The following is a 27278-nucleotide window of genomic DNA, read 5'->3' as shown; positions in this document are numbered from 1 at the left end:
TCAAGATATTATGGTCACAAACATGTGTTTAAAGTTTGGTGAGGATTGGACAAACGGTTTTCAAGAATTAGATCGGAAACAATCTTCGGGACGTACGTACGTACGTACGTACGGACAAGGGCAACCCTATATGCCGCCACTTTGTGGGGGCATAACAAAGAGCCATGCATGTGGATGCCAACACCCGCCTAGTGGATTGTTCTGAAGTAAAACAAGGTGAATACAAACACAAACACATCTTCGCCCTAGTGCAATAACTGAATAACTGCATATAGAAAAAGAAGCAGGTATTGACGTCTTACATTAATGTGACAAAATTAACACCTCTTGAACAGTAAGGTGTCGGACAATTGCCCGACGCCACAAGCAAAACAAATACATGTTGTATGACACGAACAATTTATTTTAATGAAGTAAAAGACTAACCTTAATTTGTTCCCACAAACATTCACAGAGAGTCTGTTTATTTCTTAGCCAAAACTTGTGCTTGGTGCATGGGTCCCCAGGGTTTGCTCCAGTTATTGTTTCACGCATAACTGAAATGCAATATTCATTTTTTAATCGCTAAACGGTTTTGTAACATCTCTTAAACAATAGTTCTTCCAGTCTGGAATTGAAATGAATCCAGGACTTTCAGGGTTAAAATATTCGTAGTAGGTTGGTCGGCTGTTATATATTTGAATGACAGGAGTTTATTTGTGGGGGTTAATAATGCATGTTGTGAAAACAGCTAGGCAGAGTTATCTTCGTAGAACACAATCATCTAAACTAAATATATGGTAAACATATTATGTAAAGTATTTTGTATATTTATTACATTGTGATAACAAGAGGAATGTAAGTTGTAATAAAACATTTATTTTACCAAATGAATTGAATATTTGAACAGAAATTGTCGAACATGGTCTCTTTCACCTAATAGTTCAGTCACGTACCCAACAATAGATTAAGGATTGTGTTCTTCTTTATTGTATAATTAAACTAGGCCTAAAATGCTTCTGGTACAGGTAAGCCGATCCTACCTAAACCAAACCGTTGTTACATTCCGTTGGTTAAAAGTGTGTGTGTGTGTGTGTGTGTGTGTGTGTGTGTGTGTGTGTGCAGCTTTCAAAGCTTTATACAGAATATATACAGAATATGACTTTAACGCCTTTCCCAAATGATACCAATAACGATCTTACATAAAGCCTTAAAAAAATACTTACTACCCTATCTGTTTTTGGAAAAGATGTAACCCTAACCAATTATATTTTGCCTAAGTCTTAGGGCTTAACATTTGTATTGTGGACATGCATTGTGCATGCAGTTCAATTTTATGTGGCCAACACAATGTAGCAAAATTTGCCCCCCTTCCCTTGCTGCTAGTGAATACATGCATTTTAACATAATTGAAATTTCACTGCATGAAATAATGTTTTACAAGTAAACCATAAACAGCCAGCTGAAAAGTTTTTCAGAAATTATGGACGTTTAAGCAGGTATTTTTGTTTTTGCTGTATCTTATATATAGCTAGAATTTTTTTTTTAATCTATAACCGAAGGTCGGTCATTTTTTGTTGTTTTTGTTGTAGGTTAATCAGGACGCCTTGTTGCTCACCCAATAAAGCTTCCCGTGAAGTGTCAATGCAGTTGACTCTGTAAGTTCAGAGGATTAATCTTTAACGTAAAATAGGAATTCGGCCATTTTAAAGTTGTTTTTGGTTTATTGCAGAGTCACTGTAGGAAGTTTTCTGTGAAGTTTCATTGAAATTGACCAGATGGTTTCAGAGATGTAGTGTTTGACGGACTTACGGACGCCCCAGAAAACCGATTCTCGTAGCTCATCTTGAGCACTTTGTGGTCAAGTGAGCTAAAAACAACACTATAAAGCAAGCCAACTTAAATTAAAGACTGTAATTATTGAGATGATAGCATACCAACGCCTAAACTGAAGTAATCCAAATGCTTAGTCAGACGTCTGACAGGGTTTGTAGGAAAATATCCAGGAGTCCCAATGTATTTTACATCAAATGTGTCTTCAGGGCACTTGATGCCTTCATCGCCTTCAATTTCCCGAGCGAGACCAAAGTCTATCAATCTTGCGTTCAAGTTTCCATCCAAACCTATGTTCGAAGATTTTATATCCAAGTGTAGCAATGCTTTCCTAGACGAGAAAACAACAACATTTTTAACAGTATTTACTCAAATGATCATTTAACAATCTTTGAAGAGGATACAAGCGATAAAGTCGTAAAGGATGTTTTCTTTCCAATTAATGAAAGTAAAATGTGATTAATATTCTTTATTCCAACTATGCTTATTACACTTACTTTCTTACCTATAAATTGCTACTGGGGTGTGCAAAAACAGTATTGCTGAAGCAATTTGAAAAAGGATTCGAAGACGTTGCTTCAAGTCGTCTAGAATGGGGTCCTTTAAAACGTCTTGCAGGTCCCCATAGTCCATAAACGCAGACAATAAGTAAAGCTTCCTGTAAAGCAATGTGAAATAGACTACATGTTGATTTTACTTATGGTTTTCATTGTCTAAATGCGTTCAGTTGTACTGTGATGCTTGTCGAGAATAAATGTGTGGAAAGCTTAATCTTAAGTTATTACAAAATAATCAAGGAGCTTTCACTAAATAAAACAAGAGGCCCAATAGGGCCTATACTCTACTGGCATGGCTTTTGTGGTCAAATCAATCCACAGCATGTATGTATGGGTAAAAGGCAACAGACATATAGTTTATGTTTTGTGTTTGGGTTACCTGAAAACGTAGCACGTTCAACATCTGAGCCCAGAAAGTATTGTAAGCAGATTAGTTGCATGAACTATTTTAATATGTGCCAAGTAAAAGTCATCTGACAAAAATAAAATGCTTTCAAAACTGTACTCATAGTAAAAATTTCTGTAGTTTTAAAAGTAAAAAAAGCTGGTCAAAAGGTCAAAGTCAATGGCATCCTAGGACAACATTGATCAATTTGAACAAACATTCACAATCAACTGTGCTGAGATGGATGCACAACACACAAAAAGATTTTCAAACCTTTACAGATTTATGTTTACCAAACCTGTGAACCCTGGGTGTGGCCAGTAATGACACCAGGTGCATAACTTAAACATTCACAACCAATTTTGTTAAGATGAATGCACAAACTACAGAACTTAAAGCTAAAAAAAATGGCCTTTGGGCTTTCAACAAGAACAAGGCAGAGTAATTCACAAAATCAACTGCAGAAGCAAAAAGCAAGTTGTCTCTCAAAATCCGCGACTTGCAAATTGTCTCCCTTAACTCTAGACTTGAATTTACATGTACATGCAGACCTGGCTAAAACTTTCATGGCCCATAATCTAGGCATTTATGGGCGGATCTGGCTGGTTTTCGAAAGGAACCGAGCTCTAATGGATATCTAGATACTGTACAAGTTTCATTGAGGTACAATCAAAACTGAAGACTGTATCGTGTTCACAACCAATTGTTTACACAATAGCATTTTTATACTATCAAGGGCCATAATCTAGGCATGCATGGGCGGATCTGGCTGGTTTTCGAAAGGAACTCAGCTCTAATGGATATCTAAATAATGTACAAGTTTCATCGAGATACAATCAAAACTGAAGACTGTATTGTGTTCACAAGCAATTGTTTACAGACGCACGAACGCACGGATGCACATACTACGTACACATTACCATCGCATCAGCTCTTCTGGCCTTTGGCCAGTAGAGCTAAAAATATGAACAAGTTTATTTAGGGAGTAAAACACTAAAGCACTTATTAAAATGAAATTAATTTTATAGCCACAACATTTTCTATGATAATATAATAATAATAATAATAATAATAATAATAATAATAATAATAATAATAATATCCCAAAACCCAACAATCAACTACAACTCCAGGATATAATAGTGCTACATCAAAGGCTGAATTGTTTTTTATCTTTGTCAATACAATTTTGTACAAACAAGATCAAATAATAACCTTCCATTTGGGTCTTCATATTTTGCAAAGACAGGAGCAACAGCAAAATGGCGAATACGGGCTGCAATTTCCTCCTTAAAGATAAGTGTTCAACTTTATATATACGACTTGCACATTACAATTGTTTTGTTATAATACAAAGTGCAATCGTTTTCACTGAAGGTAACCCTTAAATATAGTAACAGTTTAAGTTACAGACTAGACAGACTTGTCAAAGCAGGAACAAAGAGGGGATTTTTGAAAGTAATTGTAAACAAGAGCTGTCACAGAGACAGCGCGCTCAACTATTCCCCCGCTTTTTAGGATTGAAATATTTTTGGCGAAACATGCATGGATCACTGCTTTAAGTCTCAATTCAATAAATCAAGTTATTGGTGAGATATTAACCTATATGTACTTACATGCAAAACTTTGACCAGAATTTCTAAGTCGAATAATAAAGGGGCAGAATTTATATTATATGCAAGACAAAGTTATCTAACATGATTAATTAAGAAGGTTGGGTGGTTGAGTACCATTGTATAAAGTCTCAAGGCAATACATCAAGTAGTTGCTGAGATATTAACCTATGTGTGGTAACATGCAAAACCTTAACCAGAATTTCTAAGTCGTATAATAAAGGGGCAAAAATTATATAATATGCAAGATAGAGTTATCTTACTTGATTATTTAAGAAGGTTGAATGGTTGGGAGCCTGTGTATAAAGTTTCAATGCAATACATGATGTATTTGCTAAGGAATTGACTTAAAAGTGGTTACATGCAAAACCTGAACCAGAATTTCTGTCGAATAAAAAAGGGCAATTATTTGAATTTAATGCAAAATACAATTATCTCACTTTTTTAATTAAGAAGAATGGATGGTTGAGTTCCATTGTATAAAGTCTCAATACAATACATCAAGTAGTTGCTGAGATATTAACCTATGTGTGCTTACCTGTAAAACCTTAACCAGAATTTCTAAGTCCAAAAATAAAGGCCCATTATTTGCATTAAATTCAAATAAGTGTTATCTTACTTCATTAATTTAGTAGGTTAGATAGTTGGGAATACATATCCAAAGTTTCAATGCAATTAATGATGTATTTACTGAGATAATGACTTAAAGGTGCTTACATGCAAAACTTTAACCAAGGTGTGACGCCGACGCCAGGGTGAGTAGTATAGCTCTCCTTATTCTTCGAGAAGTCGAGCTAAAACTGGTACCCACTATGCAGGTTCATTTAGGTTAAGCGGCATAACTTTTGTAGAAACTCATTCAGCTTCTTCACGAAACAATACTCTTAACACACCACAAGCGGATGTCAAAACACATCTGTGTTTACAGACAATCAAGAGGCATAACTATACAATTATTAAAGATGAGTTATGGCTGTTGCTACACATGATCATAATTATTGTCATAGTGTTATAATTTATACTAAGTTTCATGCTAATATGTGGAATTTTTGTTTTAATTAGCCCCCGGTTATGTTTTTCCCTGATGATGCCCCAATGACGACAGGTTTGACACAACTTTGAACTATACTCTGATCTATTAAAGTGAGTACTTTTTATTTAAACAATAATAATAATCTGTTACATACATTTTTAAAAGAATAGTTAATGTATTCCTTAGAACTGTCGGAAACATCTCCCATTGTGATCTTTTTCAACGCTACACGCACATTCAAACCCGGCAGATCTTTACCAGCTGAAGAAAACAACATTTTTACATTTTACTGGACCATTGTCATAAATGATCGTGAGTAACATTAGATAATGTGATTAAAAGAAAAATATGATCGTGAAACAAATTTAAACTTAGCTATCATTTTTTTCCATTTTTTGTTTGTTAATTTTTTATCATTTATGATTTTTCCAATCACCAAACCAATTTCTGAATGGCAGATACTCACAAAAGTACACAACAGAGACGCATTGCTTTTCACTGCTTTTTGAATCATTGTCAAAATCATCAAATTCTGCAAACCGTCCTTTCTTTATCTCATAATCAGTGCAAAACGCCTTAATCATTTTCACTTCTTTCTTTTCAAGCCGACGAAGCCTTCCATCAAATGGGCAGTTATTCCTGTTTTTAAAGCATTCATTAATGCTTTTCCACTGAAACAAATGAACGTGTACAATTACCAAAAGTATTGAGATTGTTGTCCAGTTAATTACAACTGAAATACAATACATAGAGGACATGTGTTTAATGTAAGATCCCCATTTACTTCATCGAGTGAACATTAAATCTATATTTAATGAGTGGTGTAGCCACGAGTAAAATATTCACTTTTGGTTCTCACATAACGAAATGAATTTCGATCTCACATTAAAAGAGGCAATTTACTTTGTAATTTCATGCCTAAATAAGATATAAATGACATTTATTTGTAGTTTTAAGAAAAGCGCGCCAATTCAAACAAAAATGTAACAGCAGTGTGGAAATGACGGTGTTGTATTTGCGTTTAAACCCTGTGTGCGCTAGCGTATGAGTGAATGCTACAGCGGGTCAAAGTATTTAAGAGTAAAAGTGATTTTTTTATGTTTGAAACAGTTATGTAACAGTTATTAAAAGCATATAATAAAATATGAATAAAAATGTCACTTGGGCAAATTACCAGACAACAAGATGTATAAACTGTTCAAACAGTTGTAACACTGTTCCGGACCTTTCCAAAAAATATTATGGACCGCCTATGTCATAGAACTGTTAGGCGCGGCCATGCGATTTTCAAAATGGCCCTTAGCGGTGTGTACTATTTCTTAATCATTATGTTTTTACATAAGAATAAATGAGTTAAAGTAAGTAGTATGAAATAATTATTTTGACATTATCAAGAAATTATACCATATGACCTGTGAGTGAGATATCTCAATTAGGAAAATTACTAACTTTAGTAGATGACTTATATGTAAGACGTTTTATGAATACCAGACCTGTGTTTTAATATATATATATATGATTATATTTACATCAGATATAAAGTATGCTAAACTTGTATATAATATGATGTTAAATGACTTAGGTATATCTCCATATAAGCCATCTTGGGCAAAGCATGTTAGAAACATATAACAACGATTAGGACTTAAAGATGCTTGGTTATTCCAGACTGTAGGAAATGTAAATTTGTTTTTATATCATGCTAAACAAAGAATAAGTGACCAATATAAGCAAGAATGGAATGCAAATATACAAAGTTCAAATAGAGCATTAACGTATAGACTGTTTGCTGAATTTGAATTTCAACCATATTTAGATATTGTTAGCATTGAAAAGTATAGAATCTCATTAACTAAATTACGTGTTTCATCACATAGACTTTGTATAGAAACAGGTCGAGGGAACAAACTTACACCTATTCCATTTAATGAAAGAGTCTGTTTATTTGGTAACCCCTTAGAAGATGAATTTCACTTTATTTTCGAATGTGAATATTTCATAGAACTAAGACAACCGCTTATTAACAGATATTACCGTTCCAACACTAATGTTATAAAGTTCAAAGAGTTATTACAATCAGGAAGTTGTGTTGTTTTGAAAAAATTAGCAACATTTTGTCATAAAGCATTTGCTGCAAGAATATATGAGCATATATATATATATATATAATATATATATAAGTGACATTATGTGTGTACCTTCCTAAAACTTAAACATTGAGTTCTGCCTGAAATAATTATTTATTGTATTGCAAGTAACTGTTTCTCTCCTTTCCCTGTATCTTACTACATGTACATACTACTCATCGCCAACCATATGAATGTGCTAACCATTGTATTTATATATACTGTAGTCTTTACACTATATATATATATATATATATATATATATATATATATATATATATATATATATATATATAGAATAAACAAGAGCTGTCGTAAGACAGCGCGCTCGACTTCACCGCTTTGACTTAGAAGTGAATACAATAACAATGTAATATTACCAAGTTTGGTCTATTTATGTCAAACCTAACTAAAATTATTCAATACATAAGGTGACTTTGATGCTGCCCCCCCCCCCCCCCCCCCCCCCCCCCACCACCCGAAAAATGAGATAGTCATTCAAATAACTTGATTTCCCATTATGAAAGGTGGTAAAGAATATACAAATATGCCTTTCAAAAGAAATTAAAATAAAATTTAAAAACAAATACTAATAATAAAAAAAATCAAGGGTCATATAGTAAAGCCCTCCTTGTTTTCCCTTGGTAAAAAACTGTATAAGAATGTAAAAATGTGCCTGTCAAAAGAAATTTTAAAAAAATTCAAGGGACATAATTTGTATTAAGGGTTAAAATGGAGTTATGTTTCTTGTTGCAAGATGGTTGTAAATAATTTTAAATTTTATCAAGTGCATTGAATGAAAGGTATAGAAGTTTTTTTTATTAAAATCCCAACGTGCCCTTAACTTTAACTTGCCTTAAACTTTAACCTAAGTCAATCAGGGGCCATAACTTGTATTAAGGATATGGAGTTATGTAACCTCATTGGGTGATGGTCCTGAACAATTGTGTGAAGTATTAAGTCAATTGAATGAAGGGTAAAGAAGTTATTAATAAAAATCCCAACCTGCCCTAAAACTTGAACCTAAGTTCCATAGTCAATCATGGGCCATAATTTGTATAAAAGATAATATGGAGTTATCTAACCTCATTATGTGATGGCTCTGAACAACTGTGTGAAGTATTAAGTCAATTGAATGAATGGTATTGGAGTTTTAAGTGAAAATCCCACTTGCCCTAAAACTTTAACCTGCCCTAAAACTTTAACCTAAGTCAATCAGGGGCCATAACTTGTATTAAGGATAATATGGAGTTATGTAACCTCATTGTGTGATGGTCCTGAACAACGGTGTGAAGTATTAAGTCAATTGAACAAAGGGTATAGAAGTTATTTATAAATATCCCAACCTGCCCTGAAACTTTAACCGAAGTTCCATAGTCAATCAAGGGCCATAATTTGTATAAAAGATAATATGGAGTTATCTAACCTCATTATGTGATGGCTCTGAACAACTGTGTGAAGTATTAAGTCAATTGAATGAATGGTATTGGAGTTTTAAGTGAAAATCCCAACTTGCCCTAAAACTTTAACCTCTGAACAACTGTGAGAAGTATTAAGTCAATTGAATGAATGGTATTGGAGTTTTAAGTGAAAATCCCAACTTGCCCTAAAACTTTAACCTGCCCTTAAACTTTAACCTTAGTCAATCAGGGGCCATTACTTGTATTAAGGATAATATGGAGTTATGTAACCTCATTGTGTGATGGTCCTGAACAACTGTGTGAAGTATTAAGTCAATTGAACAAAGGGTATAGAAGTTATTTATAAATATCCCAACCTGCCCTTAAACTTTAACCTAAGTTTCATAGTCAATCAGGGGCCATAATCTGTGTAAAGAATAATATGGAGTTATCTAACCTCATCATGTGATGGCCCTGAACAACTGTGTGAAGTTTTAACTCAATTGAATGAAAGGTATTGGACTTATAAGTGAAAATCCCAACTTGCCCTAAAACTTTAACCGAACGCCGACACCGACGCCGGGGCGAGTAGTATAGCCCACCTATTCTTCGAATAGTCGAGCTAAAAATAACTGACATTACATCTCATCAGGGCAAATCACAATAACAGACAGTTGTTTTTATAATCAAAAACAGATGTCTCCCCCTCTGCACATCGTCTCAATATTGTAAACGTTGGTGGCAAGTTATTTCAAAATCCTTTAAGTGATTCATAAGATCTTGAGCGGACACAAATTATAGCCATATTACCTTTGACCTGTAATTGTGACCTTAAGCTTGAACCAAGGTGGTTGACACATGCACCATGCACATAGTCACAATATGGTGAACATAAAAAAATATGGAGTGAATAAAAATATATCATATGACGTTTGATCTCTAATTGTGACCTTGTCCTTGAACATAGCTGGTTGTAACATGAGCTCTGCACATCGTCTCAATATGGTGAACATTTGTGGGTTGTTATAAATTTCAAAATCGTGACAGCAGTTCAAAAGAAGTGCGGCCAAGAAATATAGTCATATTATAATCATATTACCTTTGACCTCTAAGTGATACCTCGACCTCGATCAGAGCAGGTTGTAAGATGCACTCTGCAAGTCGTCTTAATAAGGTGAACATATGTGGCGAAATATTACAAAATCGTTCATGCGGTTAATGAGATATGCAGCGGACACAAAATGTAGTCATACTACCTTTGACCTCTAAGTGCGACATTACCCTTGATCCAAGCTGGTTGTATATGCGCTCTGCACATGGTCTCACTATGGTGAACATTTGTGTCATTTATATTAAAAGCCTTCAAGCATAACAGACAATGGTCTAGTTCAATGGAGAAGTCTGATTATTAAATTCATTCTTGAGTAAAAAAAAAATCCTATAAAATAAAGAAATATAATTATACTTTAACCTATAAACCTATAAAAGGAAAAAGTATTACCTTAGAAGGGACTATTTTGATGAATCCATAAAATATAAAATCTATTCCCTTGTTTATAAAAGTAGACAATAATTCAAAACTTAATCTCCAACAGAAAGGAGGACAATATAGCAAGATGTGCTGTCCTTGCTTCAACAGTTAACTTTACATAATCATCAAGAGTAAACTTTACATAATTATCAAATTTTAACAAAAAAGTGTTTATAGTAAACTTGTAACCAAAGGGGTGGGGCCAGTTTTGACCACAGGGGCATACTTTGAACAAACTTGGTAGACAACCACTAGACAATGTTACACACCAAATATCTAAGATCTTATCCTCAAGGTTTTTGTCAAAAGGAGTTTTGTAGTTTTCCCTTTAGGTTGCCATGGCAACCAGAATTCTGCATGGAATTAATTTCTTTGAACCATTTTGAAAGAACACCACCCAAGGAACATCACTAAAATGTTTCATCAAAATTGTCTAAGTGGTTTAGGAGAAGATGATGTTTATAAGCGATTGTTCACGCCGGACATAGACCGATCACAATAGCTCACCTTGAGCACAAACCTTGAGCACTTTGTGCTCAGGTGAGCTAACAATATGTCTCCCATATTTAGCGGAGGTAGATGTAATAAATATATTTTGTAATTGTTACGTTACTATGTAATTTCTTTTCTCTTTTATTCATAATTTTCTTCAACCGGTACACCTTCTACCTTTGAGATATATAATATAAATCGGGAAATTTACGCAAGACAGTTGTAACGCCTTTAATTTTATACTGCATTTCAACTATCTTGCGCTAAGCCCGTTATATATATGAACAGCTTCAACCAAACATAGGCTATTGTTTGATAGTAGGATAATGTCGTGTTTTCAAGGGAACTCTCTTCAGGAATGTATTATGATTTCAGGTTAGCACCTAAAATGCCATTATAAACACACAAATACAAACATTAAGCTTGCTAAATACCTTATCCTCTGAGTCACTGGAAGGATTGATCTGACCAGGGTCATCTTCACGGTCTTGTGCCTTACGTCTGTAAATCTGAATCAAACAATAATTATGTCTGAAAAATGCTACTTATAGTTCAATATACTTCAAATATTTCAAGAGCGCTTTTCTCTCAGCTCCAGCTTTCAGCGATTTTTCACAGGTGACAAAAAGATTAAAATGCAAAGTCAGGGTCTTGCCATCTCATTATTCAAATAATTTAAAGGGTTTTACCTTGACTTAGTATCAGACTGCATTAGGTAGAGGTTTAAGTTGGACTTAATGAAATGACATGCAATAGCCTGACATTGCCTAAAGGCCTAGTTTAAGGAATGTTTGGCATGATAATCCCCTGCTGTGCTTCTCCAGTTAATTGCACTGGTGTCACAGTAGGGTCCAATTTCCTGTGTATTTGTTTATTGGCTCAGGGCCATTTAGGGTATACACTTTTCGAGTAGATAATCTCATTGTCTCATCAATATATAAACAATATGTATAACCAATGTATTTATTAATTAAACCAATTGGAAAAAAATAAACAAACGAGTAATACGTTTTAAATCGTTATATAACATATATATATATATATTTAAATCCATTTTGAATGCATGGTCAACATTGTTATATCCAAATTGTGAAGCATCCTGGTTTAATCATACTTATGGGCTATTGTATATATTAAATAAATCTTATCTTATGGCAATGTAACAATAATATTATTATAATTTTTTGAAAACAAGAGGGCCCTGAAGGCCCTGAATCGCTCACCTGATCCAATAAAGATAATCAACAATAACATTTTGATCAAGTTCCATGAACATATGGTCATAAATGTGGCCTCTAGAGTGTTAAAATACTTTTCCTATTATTTGACCTGGTGACCTAGGTTTTGACCGCACATGACCCAGATTCAAACCTGGCCTAGAGCTAATCAATATAAACATTCTGACTAAGTTTCATGGACATACAGTCATAAATGTGACCTCTAGAGTGCTAACAAGCTTTGCCTATGATTTGATCTAATGACCTAGATTTTGACCGCACATGACCCAGATTTAAACTTGACTTAGAGATTATTAATATAAACATTCTGACCAACTTTCATAAAGAAACATTTATAAATGTGACCTCTAGAGTGTTAACAAGCTTTTCCTTAAATTTGACCTGGTGACCTAGTTTTTGACGGCATATGATCCACATTCGAACTTGGCCTAGAGCTAATCAATATAAACATTCTGACTAAGTTTCATGAACATACAGTCATAAATGTCACCTCTAGAGTGCTAACAAGCTTTTCCTATGATTTGACCTAATGACCTAGTTTTTGACCACAATTGACCTAGATTTAAATTTGACTTAGAGATTACTAATTTAAACATTCTGACCACCTGTCATTAAGATACAGTTATAAATGTGACCTCTAGAGTGTTAACAAGCTTTTTCTTATATTTGACCTGGTGACCTAGTTTTTGACTGCATATGACCCAGATTCAAACTTGGCCTAGAGCTAATCAATATAAACATTCTGACTAAGATTCCCGATGAAACACTCATAAATGTGACCTCTAGAGTGCTAACAAGCTTTTCCTATGATTTGACCTTATGACCTAGTTTTTGACAGCACATGACCCAGTTTTAAACTTGACTTATGGATAATTAATGTAAACATTCTGGCTAACTTTCATGAAGAAACACTTATAAATGTGACATCTAGAGTGTTAACAAGCTTTTCCTTTAATTTGACCTGGTGACCTAGTTTTTGACCGCACATGACACAGATTCGAACTTGGCCTAGAGCTAATTAATATAAACATTCTGACTAAGTTTCATGAACATACAGTCATAAATGTGACCTCTAGAGTGCTAACAAGCTTTTCCTATGATTTGACCTAGTGACCTAGTTTTTGACCGCACATGACCCAGATTTAAACTTGACTTAAAGATTATTAATATAAACATTCTGACCAACCTTCATTAAGATAGTCATAAATTACCCAGAATCGAACTTGACCTAGAGAGTATTAATATTAACATTCTGACCTAGTTTCCTGAAGATACAGTCATAAATGTGACCTCTATAGTGTTCACGAGCTTTTCCTTTCTTTTTTAATTTGACCTGGTGACCTAGTTTTTAACCCCAGATGACCCAATATCAAACTCATCCAATATTTTATTGAGGGTAACATTCTGACTAAGTTTCATTAAGATAGTGCTCAAATTGTGACCTCTAGAGTGTTAACAGTCAAATTGTGACGATGGACACAGGGCGATCACAATAGCTAAAAACAACAACTAAAAGACAAGATGTATTGTCTATTTCTATAATAAAACCTCCAAAACTTCACTGCAGGATACTCAGATCGGAGATCTGATAGCAAAAAGCAGTTAATATTAAGATCAATACACAGAGGTTGTGTACTATATACCGGTGTGGGTGGGGGATCACTTATAGAAGGCTTAAACTAGGCCTTTAAGGTTAATGAGGAAAAATACAAAGTCAAAATTTCATTGCTGTAGCTTCAAAAATAAGAAAGAAGGTCATAGTATCACAGTCAAGGTCATCCGAGGATGACATTGATATTTGGTTTCAAAACTGTACACATGGTCCAAATTTCACTGCTGTAGCTTCTAATACAAGAAAGTAGGTGGAAAAGTCACAGTCAAGGGTCTCCAAGTACAACATTGATATTTGGTTTCAAAATTGTGAATATGGTCAAAATTTCTTTGCTGTAGCTTCAAAAATAAGAAGGTAGGTCAAAAGGGTTGGGACCGGCTTTGACCCAAGGGGCATAATTTGCACAATCTTGATAGAGGACCACTATATGGTGCTAGATACAAATTATTAAAGGTCTGGGCCTAGTGGTTTCAGACAAGAAGATTTGCAAGAATTCCCTAAATAAGTCTACAGAAAACCTCAAGATGTGGCCGGTTTTGACCAGAGGGGCATAAATAAATCATCGCAAACAATTGTGTTAAGAATAGACACACACACGGCGGATAGTGGACCATCCAAAAATAATAAATTGTCTTACACTTGATTGAGTTGCAAACTGGTCAGATAAGAATATAACTCTACCTCCAACATACATACATGTAGCATAGTTTTTCTTCTATATGCATTCTTCTGTAAGATGTATTAACAATCCACGCAAAGTATTAGATTGTAACATAACAATGGTTTATTTCAATGGAAAAGTCTCATTATTATATTCATTCTTGAGTAAAACAAAAACTTCTATAAAATAAAGATATATAATAAAACTTTAACCTATAAACCTATAAAAAGAACAATTACTACTTTAGAAGTGACTATTTTGCTGAATTCATAAAAAATAAAATCTAATCCCTTGTTTCTTAAAATAGACAATAATTCAAAACAGAAAAGAAGACCTTATAGCAAGATGTGCTGCCCTTGCTTTAAGAGTAAACTTAACATGATCTTCAAGAGTTAACTTACATAATTATCAAATTTTAACAAAAAAAGTGTTAATAGTAAACTTGTATCCCATGGGGTGGGGCCAGTTTTTACCACAGGGGCATAATTTGAACAAACTTGGTAGACAACCTCTAGCAGGGTTCCCACATTTTTTTGCAAGTAAAATTCCAGACTTTTTCCAGGTTTTTTTTTTACAACTTCCAGACTTTCTCACGAAACATTTCAGTGAAATATTGTTAACATTTTCACATGCTAAAAATAAACTTATTTGCCATTTTTAACATTATTAAACAACTTGTTAAATAACATCAAATGTCATTTTCAAAGGGTTTTATTCTCAAAAACAAAACCTTTCACTTTCTGAACTTCTTAGACATTTATTGAACAACATGATTAACCTTTAGCATGCTGAATACTGTTGGCCTCTGTGCACAGTGTAGACACAGATCAGCTGACATGATCAGGGTCTGGGCTATTTGTATTTGCTACTTGGAAACTTAAAGGCTTACCTATTATCTGTGAATAGAACAGTGTGGACATTGATCAGCCAGCATGGTTTGGTGCCAGTTGATCTCCGTATACAATACCAATTATCGTAATTGGTGGATAAATGCATGCTTAAGGTAAATATAATCAAAAATCACATTAAAAAAGTTTTACTCTCTGAACAAAAACTTACTTTCTGAACATTTTTTAAAGCTGCACTCTCATAGATATACTATTTTAACAACTTATTTCATTTTTTGCCTTAGATAGATAAACTTTTGACGTAAATATCTGCAAACCAACGATAAAAGATTGCCAACAAAAGATCAGATCGCTGATTTTCATATTTCTGTTCGAAAATTTATTTTTTATGGTTTATCAACGGTTAAAGAAATATGGATAAAACACAATTTTTGATCTTATAATAAATATAAATATCTGTGATCTATCTTGTTGCCAGCAGCCTTAAATAATTGGTTTTCATGGATTTTTGCCAAAATTGGCTCGTTCCAAGACAAAAGTAAAAAAGTTGTCAAATTGTTCAATCTGTGAGAGGGAAGCTTTAAACATTTATTGAACAACTTGAACTCATAACATCCTGTGTCATTTTAAGAGTTTAACTCTCATTAAAAAAAAATCTACTAGCATCAGTGAGCATGCAATTCAGTTATAACTGTACATCAATCTTCATTAATCCATGTTCTTCGCTTCAACCATGGGTGAAAATGCAAAATAAGTGACTTTTTTGAACAAGTTTGAAACTATTATGATGTCTACTGGCCAAAGAACTGTGGTCTTCTCAATGTCTATAAATATGAGCAAGGTCAGTCTAAAGGCATCATTCATAGATTCACACTTGAATAGAAAATATTTGTCAGGCTGTGTAGCACTTCACATACTATAGTGAGATCATTGCAATTAGCATTCATGTATGTTATTGACAGCGTATCTCAAGTTTATTTTAATGAACTAGGGCCAATTTCACGTATCAAAATATCTTTCGATGAATGCAGAGATCGCTAATTATCCATGATCATTAGCATACTGTAGATTAAAAAGATCGTTGTATATAGCAGCAGTCTTCCCGAATTGTAAAAATTTTGCCTGTCCGCCTTACAGGCAATTTGGAAGTTTTTGCCTGTCCGAAAAAATATTTGCCTGACCGAACAAATATGTCAAAGTATACATAAAGAGTAAAAAAAAATGAATGTCAACTGTTTTTAATGCTTTCCTGACTTCGTTCACAAAAAAACAACTACATATAAACACTACGTTGACATGTCTTTTAGTAAAAATAAACACACTTGGTCTCGCAAAAAAATATTTAAACACCGCCGCCATTAAGGTGCTTTCTGGTTTCGGTCGTCCGGTAATTCCACCAACCGCCGCCATTTTGGCTGCAGACAAATAAATTGAGTGCTGACAATTTTGATTGTACTTTGTTTCAAACCAAGAACCAATCAAAACTGTTATAATAAAAATGCCTTTACTGATGAATCGTATTTACTCGTTTATCCCCGGAAATCAACATCATGATAGCATATCGGAAATCTGAAATGGCCGACTTTTGGCGATGTTATGTGACGTCAATATCAGAATGGGATCAACTAAATCAACTAAATACCGCAAAGGCAAATAATCAGCGAAAGTTTTTATAGATATTTCGCTTTTAATTACCTTTTCGCTATTTAGTTGTCTCAAAATATGTCGGTCATCCGGACCGTCATTTTTGGAAGATCTGCTGGACCCGTACAAAATTTGCCGGACATGTCCGGCAGACCGGCACATTTCGGGAAGACTGTATTATAGCACCCACGATTCTTACTGACAGCGTATATAAAGCGAATCACGACAAACTGCGGCCAATTTCTCGTTTAAAATAACTTTTAAATGCAGACGGCAGTGCAGACACAACTACTATGACAAATAAACGCTTGCATGTGGTAACGGAAACCTTCTTAGTCTTGATCATTCAGCCGCTCTGATCAGTCAATCTAATACAGAACAGTGTCAGATGCAAGCGTGTAGATGATCGAGACTACTTACTTTTACTAGTTTCGTACCCAAAACGGTTCGAACTTTAGTACTTTTCCCGGCTTTCCCCCGATTTTAACCTATAATCGCAAAACCCTGCTAGACAATGTTAAACCCCAAATACCTAAGCTCTAAGCCTCATGGGTTTTGACAAGAAGAGTTTTGTAGCGTTCCCTTTAGGTTGTTATGGCAAGCGGTTCTGCCTGGAATTCATTTCTTTGAACAATTTTAAAGAGCACCACCCAAGGAACATCCCTAAAAAGTTTCATCAAAATCGTTTAAGCGGTTTAGGAAAAGATAATCTTTATAATCAATTGTTGACGCCGTACGACGGACATAGACTGACAGTAGGGTTGAATATAGCACCCTTACATAATAATTAAGTTCATTGATTTTATGTAAATTTGGCAAATTCATGTTATCTTTAAAACCTTCTTTGGCTGACTCGAGTGTTTTGGCATGTGACGTCATTTTCTTCAAATATTTTACATAGGTAGTTAATCATTTGGAAGAAAAGATTAGCTAATATATGTCACTTTTGTTTTTAATAATGTTTACTATATTTGTTCCCAGTTTTAGTACAATGATACTTTTTATTTTGAAACTCTATGATCACACAGTTTTAATACTTTTATTTTATAAAGCAGACTGTGTGTAATGCTAAGAGTTTCAAACTATGACTGCATCGTATCTTTGAAAAGTTTTTGCATAAGGTGCTCTGAATTGTATCCCTCCGTCTGCAGATAGAGTTGAGATATCTAATCATTGAAGTACATGGGGTTTACCTGTGAGTTTATTATTATTTGTATCATTATTAAGTTTCCTGCATACTCTGAGAAGATTTACCATTTACGTTTTTTCTTTATTTAGTGTTGTTGGGATAAAAGTGGGGTTTCTGTAGGTAAACTGGTTTAAACCCACAGTAAATATACAATTTACTGACCGTTCCAAGGCGGTACCTAACAATCCTTGATAAACAAACATATTTTTTATATACATAGTTTGTATGCACTGTGCTGTTTGTGGAATTTGTGCTGTTCTTCCATGTTTCTTGTTTGTGATTTTTTGTGTGTTTATGTTCTATGTCTTTGGCGTTTATCCAGTGCCATTAAACCGGGTTTATGTTTAAACTTTTTTTGCTACTGAGCTAAAACTGTTTCTGTAGTTTTTCACATAAGTAATGCTAACAATATGTCTCTCTTATTTAGCAGAGGTAGATATAATAAATAAAGTTTGTAATTGTCATCCAAACATAGGCATTGGTTGACAGTAGGATAATGTTGGTTTTCAAGGGATCTTTCTTCAGGAATGTGTTATAATTTACTGATGGCACCTAAAATATTACTTTAAACAATTGTATAATTAAGCATTAAGCTTGCTAAATACCTTATCCTCTGAGTCACCGGAAGGATTGGTCTGACCAGGGTCATCTTCACGGTCTTGTCCCTTATGTCTGTCATTCTGAAACAAACAATAATTCCGTCTGAAAACTGCTACTCGTAGTCAATATGGCGTTCAAGACTTGAAGCATAATCCTTTACTTAAAATATTTTAAGAGTGCTTTTCTCTCAACTCCAGCCTTCATCGATTTTTCACAGGTGACAAAAAGAATAAATTGCATAGTCAGGGTCTTGACAATCTCATTTTTGAAATGAATTAATCTAAATAGTTTTATTGACTAAATATCAGACTGCATAAGGTAGAGGTTTAAGTTGGGCTTATTGAAATGACATGAAATAGCTTTACATTGCTTTAATATACTCCCAACAAGAGATGTTTGTTCAACATTATGCCCCCCCCCCCCTGAGCGCCATGTTGTCAGGATTATATGGACAATTGAATGAAATATGCATGGACCGAAATGACAGCTGATTTGCCACTGATATTGGATGCCGTAAAGGAAGTTTTAAGATTATGACCATTCAAGTGTGAGGATAGAGTGTGTAATGACCATGACCTCTGACTCTATGACCACAAAATCCATAGAAGTCATCAGCTGGTTACCAAAAACCTAAATGTCAAGTTTGAGGGCCATGGGTGCAGGTATTGTCAAGTTATCACACAGACAAGCTTTTTTCGTTCAAGGTCACTGTGACATTGACCTTTGACCCGATGACACCTAAAATCATAAGGGTTCATCTACAGGTCAGATGCAACTCCAAGTCAAGTTTGAGGGCCATGGGTGCAGACATTGTTGAGTTATCACTCGGACAACCTTTTACCAGTCAAGGTCACTGTGACCTTGACCCCTATGACTCCAAAAATCAATAAGGGTCATCTACTGGTCAGGCCCAACATCCATGTCAAGTTTGATGATCATTGGTTCAGACATTGTTGAGATATCACTGGGAGAAGATTTGTTAACTTTTTTGCGTAAAAGGTTACTGTGATCTTGATCTTGGCCCAATGACCCCCAAAGTCAATAGGGGTCATCTTATGGTCAGGCCCAACCTTCATGTCAAGTTTGATGACCATAGGTCCAGGAATTATTGAGTTTGCTTTCAAGGTCACTGTGACCTTGACCTTTGGCCCAATGACCCCTAAAATCAATAGGGGCCATCTACTGGCCAGGCCCAACCTCCAAGTCAAGTTTGAGGGCCATGGGTGCAACCATTACGAGTTATCACTCGGACAACCTTTTACCATTCCAGGTCACTGTGACCTTGACCTTTGGCCCAATGACCCCAAAAACAAAAGGGGTCATCTACTGGTCAGGCCCAACCTCCAAGTCAAGTATGAGGGCCATTGGTGCAGGCATTGTAGAGTTATCACTCGGACAACCTTTTACCATTCAAGGTCACTGTGACCTTGACCTTTGGCCTGATGACCCATAAAAACAATAGGGGTCATCTACTGGTCAGGCCCAACCTCCAAGTAAAGTATGAGGGCCATGGGTGGAGGCATTGTCGAGTTATCACTTGGACAACCTTTTACCATTCAAGGTCACTGTGACCTTGACCTTTGGCCTGATGACCCCCGAAAACAATAGGGGTCATCTACTGGTCAGGCTCAACTTGCATATCAATTTTAATGACCATAGGTCTAGGCATTGTTGAGTTATCACTCGGACAAGCTTTAAAATTCTTTTACCATTAAAGGTCACTGTGACCTTGACCTTTGACCCGATGAGCCCTAAAATCAATAGGGGTCATCTACTGGTCAGGCCCAACCTTCAGTCAAGTTGGATGACCATACGTCAAGGAAATGTTGAGTTATCAATCGGACATGCTTTGGTCTATAGACCGACAGACCTACCTTCCGACATGTGCAAAGCAATATAAATACACAATGTAAGATTGACCATAATTCATTATTTGTTTTAATATACCTTTAAGGATGAATAAATTTTGAAAACAATGGTTCTTATTAAGATACGGAGTTTAATTTTAAAGAAATGTGCATAGAACAGGGTATTATACTAGGAGAGTATAGTAGATCACAGTAAATCTTTCAGCATTCACCAATCATTTAATATTTTTGCACTTTCTGCTATTTACCGGTATACACAGTTATAATCTTGTTTTCAGTAATTAATATGTTCCATTACTGCATTATTTAGTAAGTAGTTAAAGTTTTATCATTCAAAATTTATGTTTGTTATACATGTTATACATGCATTGATTTTGAATAAGAGTGTCACTTTATGGTTAATAAGTAGACTAGACCACCTCATCTTCTGCAAGGTCTATTAACCTTGCCTTTAAAACCTTAATAGATGACAGTTGTATCATACCTCAACACCGTTAGCAGCAGAATCCTCATTTTTGTCCCCACTTTTGAAAATTTCCACCGGTGTAGAAACAGACTGAAAGACAATTTAAGTTAAAGAGATATCAGTGTACAACATTAACAGTGGCCTGATTGTCTGCAGCGACGAAAAAATGACCCGGGCTACCAAAATTCTTTTAATATAGCGATGAGACTGGCTATGAAATCATTGGGCTTGTTGGTTAAAAAATCAAATTTCAAACGGTCAATACTTTTTAGATATAGTGAGATACTGGTAGTCAAATTTGGATGTGTTTTTTGTTGTTGTTGTTTTTCAAATAAACTTGGAAGTATTCACAGTTGGCAGTTGCTTTGACATGAATGACCCGCCCTATGGCCATGACCCCTTCCTAAAATCAGATAAACTTGGAGAAAAAATGCTTTGAATTTTTGGTTGATATTTAGGGTTTTGTGATAGATCTATGATCATGTTCAAAATAATTTTGGTCTTGAATTTTTTTTGACTATTTTTTCAAGGAGGGGGTGTGACCATAGAGTAGATTATGTCAACGCAACTGCAGCCTGTGGGATTATTTAGTTACCGAAAAATATTAAATAGATGTAAGTTAAATCCTGTCACTTATGCAACAAGTACCACATGTTGACAGGATCTTCATACTCCCTTTCATCAACAATCTAAGTACAATCCAACTATCTTTATAGAACCAGCCTCACCCCAATCGAACCACCACCAGCCTCCCTGCCCCCAAGTACTACAGGACCACACCACTACCATACTTGCATTCATATAAAATAAAATAAGAAATTGCACAGTTGTCATATCATTCCTTGTTGCTAACCATAAAAGGAACTCAAGATTTGTTTTTCTGTTAATTGGTTGGCTACTGAAATCTGGCTCGGGGTACTGAAATCTCAAAGTCTGTAGCCTCATTGGCTACCATGTAAAACAAAAGTTAACTTTGCACACTGACAACAGTTATGATTTTTAATTTTGAAGAAAAAACAAGTATTTAGTGAGCTATTACAACAGGAAGAAATCATGTTTTACGCTCCCAGCTTTTACCATTTAATTTCATATTATACTACCAGTATATTACCAACTTTTGTGTATGATCTTTTGAGAATATACAGTTTATTAATAATTTTCTTTCAAATAATTTGCCCAAAATTCTTTTAAACACAACTAACAATCACAAAGATTATTTTATCCAGCTACAAAAAAGTGACAAACTGAGCATAACACTTCTTTAGAGCGAACCTGTTCAGCATGGCCAAGCTCTTGTGAAAGGGCATCAGTCACCTCATCATCATCTGATTGTGAAAGGGCTGTCAAGTCTGCTTTCCTCTTTTTCTTTGGAGGAGATGCCATGTTTAGCACTGTAAAACATACGTAGGTCCAGAAGAGTACTATATCATTGATTATCAATAAATACACTTGCCAAAATTTCTTAACCTCCATGAAGCTTTCACTTTTAATGTCCTATATAATCTACAAAAATATAATTCAAGAACAATTTTGATAAAAATCAAACTTTGTTCATGATTTAAACATTGTTCATAATTTAATTGCCTGTCAAGAGCAACTTTATTTTTTCTAGGTCAATGAAGACAGGCAGACAGTTTATTTCGACTTGTACAATGTACATCGTCAACAACACATATGTTTATACTAGTCAATGTCAACGTGTATGCATAATAACAAATAATGTAATACTAATAAGTATATATAAATACAAAAATAAATAAATCATCCATCTAAATCAGAGGATGAACTAATATTACAGTATTAAGTCATAACATTAATTATCGTGGATCTTACTTTAAGCGAATCTTTAACAAACAGATATAGTTTAATAAGCTCTATTTTATCATTTGATTGCAACAGTTGTAAATATTTAAATACAGACGGTCTTGTATAATAGCATTTCTTAATGTATTTTTTTCTATAATCATTAAAAGCTTGACACACACAGATAAAGTGAAATTCATCTTCAATATCATTGGAATTACAACAAAGACAATATCTTTGGTTTCGAACAACATTATTTCTAGCGTATCTACCAGTCTGAATATGGAGTGGGTGCACGGAGAGTCGCAGTCTACAAAAGAAAAATCTTAAACTTTGGGGTATAATGTCTAAATAACTCTCATATTCAAGGCTAGTCTTAAAATTTCTTTCTTTTCTTTTTTAATGAAGGTGATTATGACCTTGACCTTAATATTATAATCAATCTACTGACCATGACTTATGTGCAAACAAAGTTTGAGTTATATTGACAAAGTTGTTCACGCTTATAAATTGGAAACAAAGGCAGGTGCTTATGCCAACAAAACGGATGCTGACAAGCAAATTTGTTAAATTGATAATCAGATATCCCCGTCTGATTAGGCAAAGTAGATGGATTGGAAATCAAGTGTTGGTAAATTGTTTCAACTGAAACAAACAATATGACTCTATAGTGATGCAATTGTTTGAATTAAATGAATATTGTATATATATATATATAGTAGCATTTAGATTTGACCTACAAGTACATGAAGTAACCTATTTTTGACCCCAAATGACCCACTTTTACAAGCGGTCAAGTTTCCACCAAGGAACAAGAACATTCTGACCAAGTTTGAACACTATCAGTGAATGAGTATCAGACCAATCCCTACAAAGATATGGTTCCCAACAGAAATAAATCGACTTAGCGGATGGAATATTCCAAAACAGTAGTATATCCCTCCCAAAACCTTTGATTGGGTGGTTGATAAAAAGGGGCATAACTATTTAAATTATTTAAACCAAGTTTATGGGCCTTGCTACACATGTCATGTGCAAATTGTTTCTTGAAATATGTGTACCAAGGTAAATGTGAATATCAGGTACATTTTCAGTTTTGGCCAAGATTAAACGCTTGCACATCAACAACAACACCAATGCCATGACAAGTCCTCATTTGTTTTCTTCGAAATTCAAACTTACTAAAAAAGACCTGAAACTAGAAAAAAAGTTACCATTTGCATAGTTGAAAAGTTCACAAGAAATTAATAATACCACTAAAAGAGTGACTGTTTTTCTTTCTTTTTTCAAGAAGCCTTCCTGATTTGTTGAGATATATATCATGTATCAGATAGTTTGTTCTGAACAGTCAACTTCAGCTCCCTTTCGGTGAGAAACATACAAGATTAATGGGTGAATTTGAATGTCATTTCTTTGAATAAGATAAACAAATGTAGTTCTCAGACATTCTTTAGCAATTACATAAACATTTGTTTCATCATTTTTTCTGTTTATTATTTGAATATTTTAAGTATTATAAGCAAATCTTTAGTTTTTCCTTAACATGAAATAAAATACAATTATTTAGTACAAAATATAATGTATCCCCTTTCATAACCATAAGACAAAACATAACCTGACCACCATATTCTGCCAATACACATTCTGATAGGAAAAAGGCTTCTAAAGTAAATGATTGGACAAGACCAATTTTAGATAATTTATATAATCAAAGGGCGGTTACTCTTGAGTAACTTCAGTGATACGGCTTGTTAATGAAGTTGTCCAAGATATATAATTCCCATACAAAGTCTGACCAAATCAAGTGAAGATTGGACCACTGCATCTAAACTTATGGATTGGACATGACCAATTTTAGGTAACGTCTATAGTTAATGGGCAATATCACTTAAATGACTCAATGATACCGCAGGCTATCAAACTTGTCCAATATACCATGCCATTACACATTCTGACTACATTTGGTGATGATTGAGCAAAGGCTTCAAAAGTTACAGATTGGACAAGACCGATTTGAGGTAATTTCTATACTTAAAAGGGTGAAAACTTTAGAGTGACTTTAAATAGCCAACTTTTCCAAGATATTATGCCAATACACATTCTGACCAAATTTGATGGTGATTTGATAACCAATTTTAGGTTATTTCTAGAATTAAAGGGTGATAACTCTTGAGTGACTTAAGCGATGTGGCTGTTTTTCGAACTTGTCTAAGATATTATATGCCAATACACATTCTAACTTTATTTTGTTATGGTTGCAGGATAGCTAGGCTTCTAAAGTTATTGAGTGGAAAACGTTCTGGACACTGCCCGCACAACTGCCCACACACTGCAGGTTGTTTTTTTAAACAGTGGTATAAAAACAAGTATACATCATTAACACCTAATTAAGTTTCACCAGGCACTTAATAAACCTCACACAAATTATATAACAGGAATTTATTTTAAACAAGAGCAATCACAGACACGTTTTCCTATTCCCCATCATATCAGTGATTTTTTTGGAATTATTTTTACCGCCTGTCACCGTCCTTCCCTAAATTTGCCACCAAATTCCACCAAATGCCATGGATTTGGGTGGCATTTGGTGGAAAATGGGTGGCACTTGGTGGAAAATGGGTGGCACTTGGTGGAAAATCAAGAATTTCACCAACTGCCATGAAATTTTCACCCAACTGGAGGTGGCAGTTGGTGTAAAATTGAACTCAGTTTTTTTTTCATGTGGCACTTGGTGAAAAAGTTGGACTTAGTTAATTTTTCATATGGCAGTTGGTGGAAAAATGAACTTAGTTAATTTTTTGGGTGGCATTTGGTGAAAAAAGACTTAGAAAATCTCAAGAGTTCTGTAAAATGGAAGTCAGCAAATTTCACCATTAATTATCATCGCGGAATAAGAATAGCATTCAGTTGCTGTTGAAGTTCATGCTGCTGTTTTAGCATCATTACATATGCTACTATTTAACTGGTAATACTACTTTTGGGGATTTCTCCCACTACTACTATAACTACATGTCCCACTACTCTTCATCATGTTGCTGGTTCTATTGATGATGATTACGATGTTGGTGGTTCCATTGATGATGATTATGATGTTAGTGGTTCTATTGATAATGATAATTTGGTGGTGGTGGTGGTGGTGGTAGTAATTATGATGATTGTGGTGGTGGTGGTTGATTTTGACATTTGTGGTGTTGTTGGTGGTTCATTGTGGTGTTGGTGAATATGATGATTGTGGTGATATTGGTGATTATGACGACTGTGGTGGTGGTGATAGTGATCATGATGATTGTGGTGGTGGTGACAACAACAACATGTTGTTATTGATGATGATGATGAATGATGATGATGATGATGTTGATCATGATGATGATGATGATGATGATGATGACAACAACAATGTGATGATGATTATCATGATCATGATAATGATGAGTTAAACTAAGTTTTCTGTGTACATGTTCTCTGTTGCTATTTCCCCAAAGGTGCAGGGACCCCATTAATGTTTGATTTAAACTTGGAATGACCTCTCTGCTGGAAAATCTCCTCAAAATATTTGAATCTTCTGACAGTTACTAGCATTAATTTTGTGGAACTTTGAATAGGGAGAAAAAAAAATTGTGCAGTTTTGTTTAATTAAATGGATTGATAATAAGGTAACTGTTTTTTTTATCATATTAACAACCAAAAAAGATCATGACTTATCATTTTATTTTTTTATTTTACACATATTAGGCTCTTTGTCTTTGTTTAAAGTTTGACTATTAAGAGATAAGCTTTATGCATGTACTGTCAAGTATGTTTCACTTTTTCCCAAAAGAAATGACAAATACTCAGTCAAGGAATGTACTAAGTTTGAAAAGTATCATTCAATTTGTACAATGAAGTTGAAGATGTATAAAGAAATGTTATACACATTTTTTCCAGACAAAACCCCCCATAACGATGATAATGTACTTGGACAAGATTCTAAGACCTATTTGGTAAATATTTGAATATTACAATAACTGAAAATGAAGACTGACCTCATAGTATTATCATATTTGTGCTAAAAAGGGTGAGATAAACAATATTAAATGACCGTCAAGAAAAGATGTAGAAGATGTATATGATCTAAAGGGTGTGTGTATTTTTAAGAAAAATTGTTGACAAAGCCTTGGTGTTATTCATGTTGTTGGTTGCATGATTTTGAAAAAATAGAGATATTCAAGTGAATCTTGGTGTACACATGTTTCCAAAGACATTTGTAGAACAAATTGTAGAACAAATAACATTCTTCTGTGAGGCAAACCCTGTTACATTGAACAGATTTATTATAATGTTCCCTTTTTCAGAAACAAATATGAATAGAGGACTTCTATAGCAGAAGAAGTATAGCCAAACTTGCAGAAAACAACAACCGG

At 34.4% G+C, this 27278-nt stretch overlaps 1 protein-coding gene across 1 annotated transcript in view; it reads right to left on the bottom strand.

Annotated features, from left to right (window-relative positions):
• Window positions 1-27278, bottom strand: part of LOC128205556 (uncharacterized) — a 59223-nt gene that overhangs the window by 20275 nt on the left and 11670 nt on the right. The window contains exons 2-11 of the mRNA XM_052907287.1: window positions 22348-22466; window positions 21094-21165; window positions 18747-18821; window positions 11384-11458; window positions 5867-6071; window positions 5555-5661; window positions 3970-4043; window positions 2318-2470; window positions 1917-2143; window positions 427-536 (exon numbers count right to left, since the gene is read on the bottom strand). Coding sequence (XP_052763247.1) covers window positions 427-536; window positions 1917-2143; window positions 2318-2470; window positions 3970-4043; window positions 5555-5661; window positions 5867-6071; window positions 11384-11458; window positions 18747-18821; window positions 21094-21165; window positions 22348-22458 — 1209 coding nt within the window. The 5' untranslated portion in view covers window positions 22459-22466. The remainder of the gene's footprint in view (window positions 1-426; window positions 537-1916; window positions 2144-2317; window positions 2471-3969; window positions 4044-5554; window positions 5662-5866; window positions 6072-11383; window positions 11459-18746; window positions 18822-21093; window positions 21166-22347; window positions 22467-27278) is intronic.

Source organism: Mya arenaria, chromosome 10 (assembly GCF_026914265.1).
Source record: "Mya arenaria isolate MELC-2E11 chromosome 10, ASM2691426v1".
Classification (NCBI taxonomy): domain Eukaryota; kingdom Metazoa; phylum Mollusca; class Bivalvia; order Myida; family Myidae; genus Mya; species Mya arenaria.
Note: the sequence above shows the minus strand (reverse complement) of the source record. Positions and strands in the feature narration are given on the sequence as shown.